Source organism: Pygocentrus nattereri, chromosome 4 (genome assembly GCF_015220715.1).
Source record: "Pygocentrus nattereri isolate fPygNat1 chromosome 4, fPygNat1.pri, whole genome shotgun sequence".
NCBI classification, from domain to species: Eukaryota; Metazoa; Chordata; class Actinopteri; order Characiformes; family Serrasalmidae; genus Pygocentrus; species Pygocentrus nattereri.
Window position 1 is genome coordinate 29,688,959 of NC_051214.1, and position 12,184 is coordinate 29,701,142.

A 12,184-nucleotide genomic window follows, 5' to 3' on the forward strand; every position below is an offset into this window, starting at 1 on the left:
TGTAATAAAAACTTTAAACACAGGATCACAAATGAGTTTCCTTTACTATGTTGATCTGTATGTCTCTGTTTGTAAACATAAACTAGCCAAAACTAATTTATTATCAAATGAAATGGTGTTTGTATAAATTCAGAAAAAAAGACACATCAGTCACGATTGCATGTGTGGACATATTTCTATATTGTGGTCTATTTACACAAAGTTAGGTTAGTTCATCGTTTATGTTAAACAGACTCTCCCAAATTTTTACCCTGCTGCACTGATGTCGAACGTGTGCTGCACTGGGTCGGTGTGTCCAACAGGTCACAACAAACTCAAAACAAAGTGACCGCTGTGTCCTGATTGGTGTTTTTGCTCTGCGCTTCTTTTGTTTTGGCATGTTACATTTTTATACACACAAAAACCAAAAGGAACGACAGATTTCTCATAATGCAGTGGAGTAAAAAGTCAGATATTTGACTTTGAAATGTAGTGGCGTGAAAGTAAAAAGTTGCCCAAAATGGAAAAACTACTTAAGTACAGTAATGAATTCCATTTACTTTGTTACTGTCCACCACTGCCATTGATGTAGAGATTTAACACCACTTAAAGATTTTTCCTAGAACTGTATGTTCAAGCCAGTAACCCCTTAGGAAGATTCACAGTGTGCTCTAATCTCTGATCAACTCATTTCAAGCCAGTTAGAAGTCAAGACCAGCATCTCAGAGGATCAGTCAAAAGAAAAAGACTGACATCAGTCAGGACAGGTATAGTCTTCTAATTCTCTTCTGTGTCCTCAACTCCACTTCCCATTTCTCAGAGCATTCTTACCATCATACCTCTCGCTGTCTTACTATTTCTTAGGAGTTGTTTACTGTAAGATATTAATACTTTGGCTTTGCCTCATTGCTGCACTCTTATAGAATGAAGGCTCTCAGGTCTGCACTGTTGAAAGCCTTTTTAAGGTGACCAGGTCTCAGTCTGTGGCGATCCTGGATCCTCTCCCAAATTAACAAAGGTCAGTCTGAGGAGTTTGAAGAGCAGGAAGTGAACCTACAGGTTTTTTTAATATGTTTCATTTGAAAAAGTAAATGTAAGTGCATTTGGTTTCATTTAAGATTCATGCCAAAAAAAATATTTGGTTAAAGTACATGTTGATCATGGTCCTCCACTGTAGCGTGAGCTGATTGGCAAGTTCTGTAAAGAAAGGAAAAACTTAACATCAATCTCAACACATCGTTCTACTAATGACTACGGTCTTCCAAATGTAATGATCAACAATGACTTGGACCTTCTTGACTGTTTAAATACCGGATACTTACAGCCATCGATTCTCTCTGGCTCTATTCCTGCCTCTCTGTCCATCTCTCCTCTCTCTTGGCGCCTCTTCACCTTGTACAGCACACTTGCAACCACAATCAACAGCACAACACTTCCCACAAAAGCATACACCACCACTGTCGCGGTGGCATTTGCAGAGAAAGTTGCTGTGGAGTCATCAGATACTGAGATTCTGCTTAGGCAGTTCTCACCACAGGAAGCAGACTGAGGCACACGCTGAGTCTTCAGAAGGTTAGTCACATCTGGAGAAGAAAGGAAAGTCAAAAGAAATAATTGTTCTTAGGCTTGTTCATAAGTTCTTTGCAACATTTTAGTATAATGTACTATGAACCGTGCTATTTTCCTTAGGCTTTAAGGTTTATCAGTTGAATATATTGCTCTTATTAAAATTAAAATGCTTTTTTTTTGTCACATTCACAAATTCAGTGTTGTATATTGTGTTGCTTTATACAACAATTCTGCAAAATAAAAGCATCAGCTCTTGAGAAAAAAGGTCAGTATTGTATGTATAATATATAGTATGTCATACTAATGAGAAGGTTTCTCATAATTGTGAAATACCACCTCGTAATGATGACTTAATATCTCATAACAATGATTTAGTGTCTTATAAAAAATACAAAAGTTTCTTATAATTATGTAAAATCTCAAGTTATGATGCGCTGGGTTGTGAAAATGAGAAAGTAAGTCATAATTATGAAATGCTACATCATATTTATAAGATAATGTCCTTATTATGAAATCATAAGTCATAATGAGATACTAAGTCATGATTATGAGAAAGTAAATTATAATTATGAAATGATGTCCTAATTGTGACATAGTAAGTCATTGTTGTGAGAAAGCAAGTCATAAGAATGAGACGCTAAGTCATAATTAAAATAATTAAAAGATGGAAACAGTTATGGGATTTTTAGTCGTAAGTGTGAGGTACAAGGATGCCATCTCATTTGTGTGAGATAGTGAGTGACAGTTATGAAATTATCTCATATTTATGAGATGCTAAGTCATCATTATGGGAAACTTTCTCACTACTATGATTTGGCCCAATTAACCTGAATGTCATATCTACTGTCACAGCTACAAACTGAAAAGCTTGTGTTTGGGCTATGATGGTTTGCCTGTCCCACTATTCTCTAGAATCTGACCAAAGAAGCTACAGGTCAAATGTTATTAAAAAAATCTTATAAAAAAAAATTTAATGTATTCATTTTTCTTTATTGTATGAGTTAAAGTAGAGTAGAATGCTTCTTAACCAATTTGATTGTGCCCTAAAAACTAACTATTGTATAATATTAGGTAAATAATTTTGTCATGCTTACTGCCAAAGACTTTATTAAATTTATTTACTTACTCATGTCATTGGTTACTACAATCGCACAAGACATCTTTGGTGTATAAAGTTAACTTTCTTGGTTTACACTGGAGCTACAAAACTAATGTAACTAACAAGCAATTAACATAAACATCCCACCATTAGCATCATGCAATCCACAAGCCTAAATTTACCTACACTTGTCTCAAATTATATCAAGTTGTTAATCATCCTCTTTAAATGTCAACTTCAAAGTTACCTTCTAGACTGAGGAGAAAGATGACATCATCTCCTTTGATGAAGTTATGGCTCTTCAGACGGCTGTGTGTAATGAATGAACTGGAGCCATAACCAGGCCCTCGGTAGTATGTCGTACCATCCGGATTCTGTACCCGACTGCCAACCTTCCGTGGATCATCCCAGAAGTATTCTACATTACCCAGAGCTTTAAGGGAAGAAAAACTGTTAAAAACACTCAGCATTATAAAGACAAATATTGTCTCAAGACTGCAATACTACAAGTACCATTACTACACCATGTCACATCTACGTCTATGATTTCCTTTATTTTATCCAAATGTTTGTTTTGCATTATTCGCACTTTGTTTTTTTTTCAACTCCTTTTCTATGCTTGTTCTTACAGTCGGTGGAGGTTTTGCTGGGGTCAGTAGTGATCATTCTTTGGTTGTCCATGCGATGTTGAATATTTGGGTTCTGGTCCATCAGTGCCATGGTAGCCTGTCGCCATGGACAGGGCCATGTCAGCTGGCTGTCATTAGGTCCTGAGGTCAGGTGGAAGTAGATTGCCATGTTGGTAGAACTACTTGTCTTCCCATTAACATACAAGGAGATCTGGAAAGAGTAGCCTTCATGGGACAAGAAAGTAGGGCTGTAGATCTTGGAACCAACAGGTGTTGTGGCGAGGAGGTTGTTGAAGTCCTGAATGCGCCAGGTATGGTGGGGGCATTGTGTCTCTGAGAGGTTGATGTCATCCAGAGACAGACCTCCTTTTGACGTGTCAGTGCCTTTCACCCCTTCAAACACGACTCTGAACTTCTGAGACACGTCCAGCGTCACATGGTAAAGCTCCCAGGAGTTCCTGAGGCCGCCTGTCCCAGAAAGCAACACGTTACTCAAAATGCACAGTGTGACTTTGAACAGGCCCATGCACAGACATTTGTGAATGTGAATGAAAGTTAAATACACACACACACACACACACACACATATATATATATATCCATAGGCACTCAGTAATGCGCTAGAGGGGGTGCCCTAAAGCGATGAAACTTGTGGAACTCAAGCTGAGCCACAAGCTATATTCTCCCGATGAGGCATTTGGTCCTCACCCAAATAATGTAGAATAATAGAGCCATTATTATTCACCCCGATCAAGAAGGCACTCTAGTAGTGCAATCTAAAAGTAAAAGACCAGGAGCTTTAGACCCTCTGGGTGGTCTGTGCACAGGACTGGTTAAAAACTTTTCATAGAATCAGTAAGTTGAGAGAAGCAAGAAGTAGTAACTAGTAAAGCATTCATTTGTGGATTATGCCTTAAATCAATAAATTTAGATCAGCTGAGTAGATTACCACTGATTGTCTGAATGAGCCTCAGCACTCCTTTGGGATTTGCTCTGTTATACTCGCGCACCCATACGTTCAACTGGTCATCAGCACCCCCACTGTTATACAGGTAGAACTGCAAGCACTGGGATCTTCGTTTAGGATAAAAGAGCCTACTTTCCATATAAGCATTGTCTCCATGGCTCCCTGTGGTGGTGCTAAAATGCATAAAATATCCTGCACCTGCAGAAAAAGAAAAGAAATAGACATCACAAAATCAAAATATGTTATTGTGCAATCTGTTATTGTGCAATCATATCAAACCAGTCTTTTTGGACTTTCTTTTATGATGTATCAATAAAATATATAAAGACTCTAAATACCAAAATGCTGATGTAACAGCCTCATAAAAAGAGATAGAATGCAGATATGTTTTTGCTTAGCTATTATCAGGGGAGCAGTTTTCAGCAAAAGGTCATGAGCTATTGGCTACACCCTGCAGTACAAGGGCTATAAATACTAGAACTGTATTAACCTCTTTCTTTTCTTGCTTGAACTCTGCAGAGTTCAGTGTCTCATTTTTTTCTTATCATGTTAATGTTTTACAGTTTACAGACTAAAGAAAGACTAATCACTTGTTTTTCTGGGGGATGTTCATACCATTGCACCGGCCCATGTTGGTATAATCAGTGTTTGGACCTCCCTCCACACTCCTCACACGCCCCCAATTCCCCGTTCCATCCTCTCCCTGGACCATACCACAGATATTGGGCTCCTCAAAACTACAGGAATCCAAGAAGGTGGAGAATGTGGCTGGAGGAACACATGAGAGGAAGACGTGATTCTTTACCAGCCAAGCACAAGTGCATGAAATGGACTTTCATTTTCCATTAGATATATATACGCCATTTTACCAAAGGTAAAAGATAAAGCATGTTGTATAACGATTCAGTATTATTACAGTGAATTACGATGGCTGGAACTGAACTCACTGCAGTTGTAAAGCTTGTTCAGTTTGAGTATGTCACTGGAACTGAACTCCATGCGCTGGCCAATCACGTCCATGAATTCTGGTATCTTAGTGATGATGGTTGGCTCAGAGCCCTTGTTGAAGGAGGTCTTACTGTAGTGCATTACAGAACCGTAGTCGTAGGGAACGCCTAGAGCACTGGAGACCGTATCATCATAGCTGTTAAAGTTGTGCTCTTTGCCTAGAACAGAAGCATAGAGCATGAACTTTCCAGCCAAATCTACTGAAATGTAATATAATAAAACAATCCATCTGAAAAAAGTAAGCATTGCTTTCTTCAAAGCAAAGTAAAATGAGGAATGTTTTCAGTCAACATGAAATGGAATGTAGAATTACTGAATTCATTGTTTGATGGTGTTTGTACTCAGAAGTTTGGAATCACTTTACTGATATTATCAATATATGTTTTTATTTTATTTAAAAATAGCTTACAGTATAGACTTCTGCTATATATTACCTACTATATTATACACTCTGAGCAAAAAGGGTTTCATTTTGTACCAACAAAGGTTCTTTGTCTTTCTAAAACCATTTTTTAAATAATTCTTTACAACACATTTTCCTTAATAGAGAATCACCATTTCACACTACAAAGAAACATTTAAACATTTACATTAGAGTATGTAAGTGGAGTGTAGAGACTGACGTTTCCGCTCCTCACTCAAAGCGTTCTGTAATCACTCTGTTCCACCTGTGTGCTTAGAAGTGGCTTAGAAAATGTGTGTGTATGTGTGTGTGTGTGTGTGTGTGTGTGTGTGTGTGTGTGTGTGTGTGTGTGTGTAGATGTTCATAATGACTCTTGTATCTGAGCCCAATATTTTAAAGCTCCATTTTAGCCCTGCAACCTTTGTGAGCTGGTTTCCCACACCAAATGGAGAATGACCCCAAAATGTATACTGTTACACTCATTAAACGTTCTGTGATACACAGGCTCCATGAACCGTCCTTTGTCTGATCCACTATCAGTGTAACACACACTAACTCACCACTGCCATATCAGTGTCACTGCAGTGCTGAGATGATCTACCACTCAAATAATACCTACTTCTGGTCTTCTGGGGGTCCTGATCGTTGAAGAACAGAATAAAACGTGTCTAACAAGGTATGCAGAAAAACAGATGGACTACAGTCTGTAATTATAGAACTATAAAGTGCACCTATATGGTAAATGGAGCTGATAAAATAGACAGTGAGTGCAGAAACAAGGAGATTATTCAGTGGAGTGGCCAGTCAGTGTGTACATAACCATTACCTTCACTGAAGAACAGTTGAAGAACCATTATTTAAGGGTGTAAGTGAGACACCAGAAAATATCTCAAGATATATTATTTAGTGTTTTGGGAACATATGTTGTCAGGTATTATATAAGTACATGGTACACAACATAAACACACTGTAATTCTTTATAATAACTCCTTGATAAGTTGTCTTCCTTGATTTGATCAACATTTTTCAAATACAAGGCATTTGGGGTTTTTATTTTTATTGTAATATCATTCTCAATGAGATGCAGCTTCATCAATCATCAACATCTAAACATTCCTCGTTTTACACAGCTTCCTACAAATTGATTGAAAATTATAATCATAGATTAGCATCATCTTAAGAGAATCATTATAGACATGTATCTGCAACGGAATTGGTTTTATATTAGTGAAAACAGTGGTGAAGCTTCTGAACGGTAGTTTACCTTCTTTAATCTGGTCCCAAACGATGTTGATATAGTCGTCTCGGTCAGCTCGAGACTGCTCATGCCAGAAACCCAGAGCATGCAGAAACTCATGCTCCACGGTTGCCAGGCGATCACAGTTTTGGCCAATTGAGAGTCTCTGATTCCCTACTTGCCGATTCCCCACAGGGGAGGAACACCTGACAATGCAGAGAGTGACATCATGAAAAAAAAGACCTTTATATTTTGATACAGGGTCTGTAAAAAATATGTTACAGCAGCAGAGCCCAAATTAGATCTAATAAATTCCTTACACAGACCCTTTTGGATCTCCCAAATACCTTACATAGACTCTTTTAGACCTCCCAAATTCCTTACATAGATCCTTTTAGATCTACCAAATTCCTTAGATAGACCCTTTTAGATCTCCCAAATTCCTTACACAGACCCTTTTGGATCTCCCAAATACCTTACATAGACTCTTTTAGACCTCCCAAATTCCTTACATAGATGCTTTTAGATCTACCAAATTCCTTAGATAGACCCTTTCAAATCTCCCAAGTTCCTTACATAGACCATTTTAGATCTCCAACATACCTTACATTGACCCGTTTAGATTTACCAATTACCTTACATAGACCCATTTACATCTCCCATAATCCTTACATAGATCCTTTTAGACCTCCCAAATTCTTTATATAGACCCTTTTTGATCTCTCATATTCCTTACCCTCATATACTTCTTAACCTCAGTTCTTAATTCATCATCTTAATACAAACCCTTTTAAGCCCCAGGGCCCACAAGCAGGTTAAAGCGAATCTCCTTATGTTTCTTACCCAGAACCTTTGTACACAGAAATGTAGTTTGGCTCGCCGGTCCAAGGTTTGAAGTCAATGCAAGTCTTGAGTCTGTACTGCTCAAATGCCTTCAGTATCACTCCTTTAGCATTGATCTCTGCACACAAATTCAGAGCAAACAGAGCACATATGTTAGACTAAGGCCCAATTCCATTTCTTATTTTTACCCCTATCCCTTGTTTTCAAGTGTAACCCTCCCCCCTTGAAACTGACTTAGAAGGGGTAGTGGTTGAAATCTTCGTGTTTTCCTGTTTTGTCTCCAAACTATAGCAATAATGGTACATCACACTGACGTTTGCCATTTATCTGAAGGAGACTGAAAAGCATGGGCACTCGCAATTCATTCACAACTTCAGGTTTTACGCATCAATCAATCAAACAAGTCACTGAATAAAAAAAAGCACATCACTTCATTAACGGCTACTAGCGCTGCTCTGTAGGTGACCCTGCCAGCCTGCAGTGACAGCAGAGGAAGAGTTCTCAATGCTTAAATACACTTAGGGCATCATACGCATTCAACGAGGGGGGCAATTAATTATTATCAGTTCTTATTATCTATAGTTCTTCGGTGATATGAAGCTGAACTTAGCTTTCTAATCGCCAGCTTCATGATCGATTTCCCATTCCATCTTAAATGGTGCAGCGACCTCAGGTACCAGAACGTAACTGCTGCACCATTTAAGGTGGAATGGGAAAATTCGCCTGATAGCGACCGAGACATCAGCGTATTACTAGAGATTTTTATGTGTGTTATGACACATAAGAAATGACCATGAAATGCTATTACAATGGTTCTTACAATACAGCAGCTTTTTAACAGAGAAATACTTACATTATGCGTCTCTCTGGCCACTTATGCAGCCATCTTGCTGACAATTCGCATAGCATTCTTTTATTGACATATAAAGCCCTAAATGGGCTCGCTCCTGAGTACCTGCAAGACCTTATTTCCTATTACGAGCCGTCATGACTACTCAGATCCCAGAGTGCTGGCTTATTAATAGTTCCTGTGTGTCTGTGTGTCCTTCTGTTTCTCTCCTTTTAGTTAAGCTGTTATAGTCAGATCTGCCAGAGTCATTAGTTGAGCTCTCCTGCTACCCGCTTCAGGCCAGCTGCCCGCTTCAGCTACAACACCGCTTACCTTGGACTAGCCTCCCATCCTACATTGAAGTTTCTCATGGACTCCTGGCTGTTAATACTACTACTATTAATATTAGTAGTATAATAACTTTGTAGGTAGTTTGACCAGAGGAGGATGGGTCCTCCCTTGTAAGCCTTGGTTTCTTCCTCAGTTGTAAAAAGCACTATACAAATAAATTTGATTTAATTTGATTTAAGCCTTCCTAGCATACAAGTGCTGATCTGTGTGATCAGTCTTTGCCTTTCACATCTTAATCAATACATTTACACTAACAGTGCGTTACGGCTTCAATTTAGAGTGAAATTATATTGCAGACTTTTACCCAAGCTGTCCTCCAGGTAGTATGGTACAGTGGTTGGCCAGCGATACTTTTCACCCAGAATAGAGTTTCTTCCCTCCTGCTGTTGACCACAAACATTCCACAGCTTTACTCTCAGAAAACTGACATATTCAATAGAGCAGTGTAGCATTATTAATCATTTACTGATGTAGTAATGTATTAACTAATGTAAACTGAAGACTTTTTACTCTAATAGTGGTGAATTATAGTATTTGGTATTATCAATAGAAAGGTAAACAGAAGAATGTGAAGTTATACAGTGATCTCATCACTTTTTTTTCAGCATACACTTTCATGATCTTTAACCTATTAATGTCCATATCTGAAATTTTACATGTTCTTTAGCCAGTATGTTCTCTGAGCACAAAACTAATACCATTTTTTCAAGTTAGTCAAAGCAAACAGCTGAAAACTGACTTTTGTCACTTACTTTATCATTTCAAATCCAGCTTTTTGGTTATTGATTTTCAAAAATACAATAGAAAATGGAATTCTTTGGCATTTACTTAATTTAGTTCTTGGTCAAGAATGAGACAATGACAAAACAAAGAAGAACATGTGATATAATGGAAAGCATTGTCAGTAAACATGTGCATGAAATAATATACTGACCTCATCAATGATAATGTCACCATCTACCAGATCAAGCCCTGCTTCTGTTGTACAGATATTGGGAGTGAGTCGCTGATCACATTAATGAAAAAAGAGTATTGTTGTTTTGGGAAGTATGCGCGATTACAAAACAGCATCTCTCACATACCTTCGTTTATGTCAAATATATCCCAGTCTTTCCCATGATCCACGTCTACCTCTGTAAATCCTGATATTAAACATGTAAACATACCACAAAAGATCAAATCTCAAGATTACATTTTATTACATTTATATAACTATTTGTTAGCAATTATCAATATCTTAAAATATACAGGTAATAATGTTACCTGTGAGTGAAGAAGTTGCCTATATGAGAACAAACAAAAAAAATGTTTTCAATTCTATTTTTCATTTTGGTAGTTGAACAAGAAAGAAAGCTGCAGTTGTGCTGTCTGTTTTATCTCAGCATGCCCATCTTTGTGGAGATTTGTGTTTACAGCAGGGGGGTCCTCATCCTTCCCCTTTCCCCCTTATTGCTCACTAGCAGCCCAACACAGGGTCACAATATTTCACACACACATACACACATATAAAACAGCAACAGTATACTCTAGTAATAAACAATGTACTATATCTATTTATAGTATTTCCTTTATACAACCCCAATTCCAATGAACGTGTTGCAGGCATCAAATTCAAAATGAGTGAATATTTGCAAAAAACAATAAAGTTTATCCGTTTGAACCTTAAATATCTTGTCTTTGTAGTGTATTCAATTGAATACAGGTTGAAAAGGATTTGCAAATCATCGCATTCTGTTTTTATTTATATTTTACACAACGTCCCAACTTCATTGGAATAGGGGTTTTATTATTATATTATACATAATTTTTTACATAACTGATGTGTATAGTATTAACTATGTGAACATTACTGGGCATTTTGTAGCCAGACTGTAGTAATCTTAATTGGAAAAATCCTTGCAGAAATCTATAGGAACTCCCTAAATCCATACACATTCACATCTTCACTTAATCTCTCAGTAATTAGAAGATTGCAGCAAAAGGAAAGCCATACAAGTTTCCTGTCATGTTCACTGAGAAGGTGATGCATTGGTTTGATGCACACATATAAATCAAGTAAATGTGTAAATAGGGTTTACAATCATTAAATATACTAGATATCCATTCAGTAAAAGTCTGCTTGTCCTCCACAGACGCACATTGAACTATAAATTATAAAAGAACTGGACAAAACTCACCAGACACAAGTTTTCAGCAGAAAACAAGAAGAGAAGCAGAAATGTCCCATAAGAGGCCATAGTTGCAGCCGCTCTTCTTCAGCATGTGAGTGTGTATGCTGCTTTTGGGTCTATTCTGCACTTTACACACTTGTGCGTTTGTGTAAATCATATGCAGAAAAGAATGGAAAGTGATGAGGTGGCAGTGATAAGGAGGAGTATTGATAAGGAGATTAAAGGCTGATGTTGCAGCTATTGATTGTGCAATAGGGTAGGTGTAGATATTAATAATGATGACGACCCTAAGAGTGATGCTTTAATAGCTTTATTATCTTGTGTTCCTATAATATGGTTTGTTCTCTCATATGCAGATCTACGGACACACATTCACTCCAACACTTCAGACCTCTTTTATTGTGCATACTGAAAAGTTCAGTTACAGGTAAATACTTAATGACTCAAGCATACTGTATCATCGGTAGTCTGCAAGTGCAATTAATACTAGTGCAAATCTATTTATCATTTGAGACATTTAGACATGACAGGAAATATGCAAAGACATTCAATAATGAAGTATTACAAACAGCCTGATTAGAAAGGAATGCCATATCTTCAGAAGTGCAAATAATGATTGATAATCACTGATTTCTGATTATTGTTGCTGAAATATGTTTGAAAAGTGTCACAAATGGCATTTTCTGTTTTTTGTACTTTTACAACTGTACTGCATCCATCAGGTTCTTGTAGATTATCGGGAGCCAGTGGTTCAGAGTGGTAGTCTTTGTGGTACTAATGCTCTCCTACCAAACTTCTCCAAGTGTTCCAGGGGCACAAAGAGTGCAGAGAAAGTCCATCAGTAAAAGAATGAGTACTGTATCAAAATCGTGCTCAATTCAAAGTAGATGGTTGGAGCCAAAATGTATGTCTGTGTTTCTGCCCTGTGATGGACTGGTGACCTTTCCAGGGTGGTTTCTGCATTCTGCCCAATGACTGCTGGGATGGGCTCCAGCACCCCTCCATGACCCAGAAGGATAAGCGGTTTAGAAAATGTGTGTGTGTGTTTGGAGCCATAAAATAGTTAGGATACTTGAAAGCGTAGAACAATATCTACACT

General features: G+C 37.7%; 1 protein-coding gene across 2 annotated transcripts; it reads right to left on the reverse strand.

Annotated features, from left to right (window-relative positions):
- Positions 1–435: 435 nt before the first annotated feature.
- LOC108414566 (meprin A subunit beta-like) lies at positions 436–11,234 on the reverse strand. Of its 2 annotated transcripts, none has more exons than XM_037538237.1 (14): positions 11,092–11,234; positions 10,178–10,196; positions 9,997–10,056; positions 9,849–9,892; positions 9,219–9,294; positions 7,735–7,852; positions 6,919–7,097; positions 5,191–5,409; positions 4,859–5,011; positions 4,226–4,441; positions 3,277–3,744; positions 2,895–3,080; positions 1,302–1,562; positions 436–1,176 (listed from the first exon to the last, which is right to left on the reverse strand). In XM_037538237.1, coding segments are annotated over exons 1-14 (2,061 nt in total). In that variant the 5' UTR covers positions 11,152–11,234; the 3' UTR covers positions 436–1,174. The 2 variants fall into 2 exon arrangements, with proteins under 2 accessions (XP_037394134.1, XP_037394133.1); XM_037538236.1 differs by having other exon boundaries at positions 9,219–9,297.
- Between the last annotated feature and the right edge of the window lie 950 nt (positions 11,235–12,184).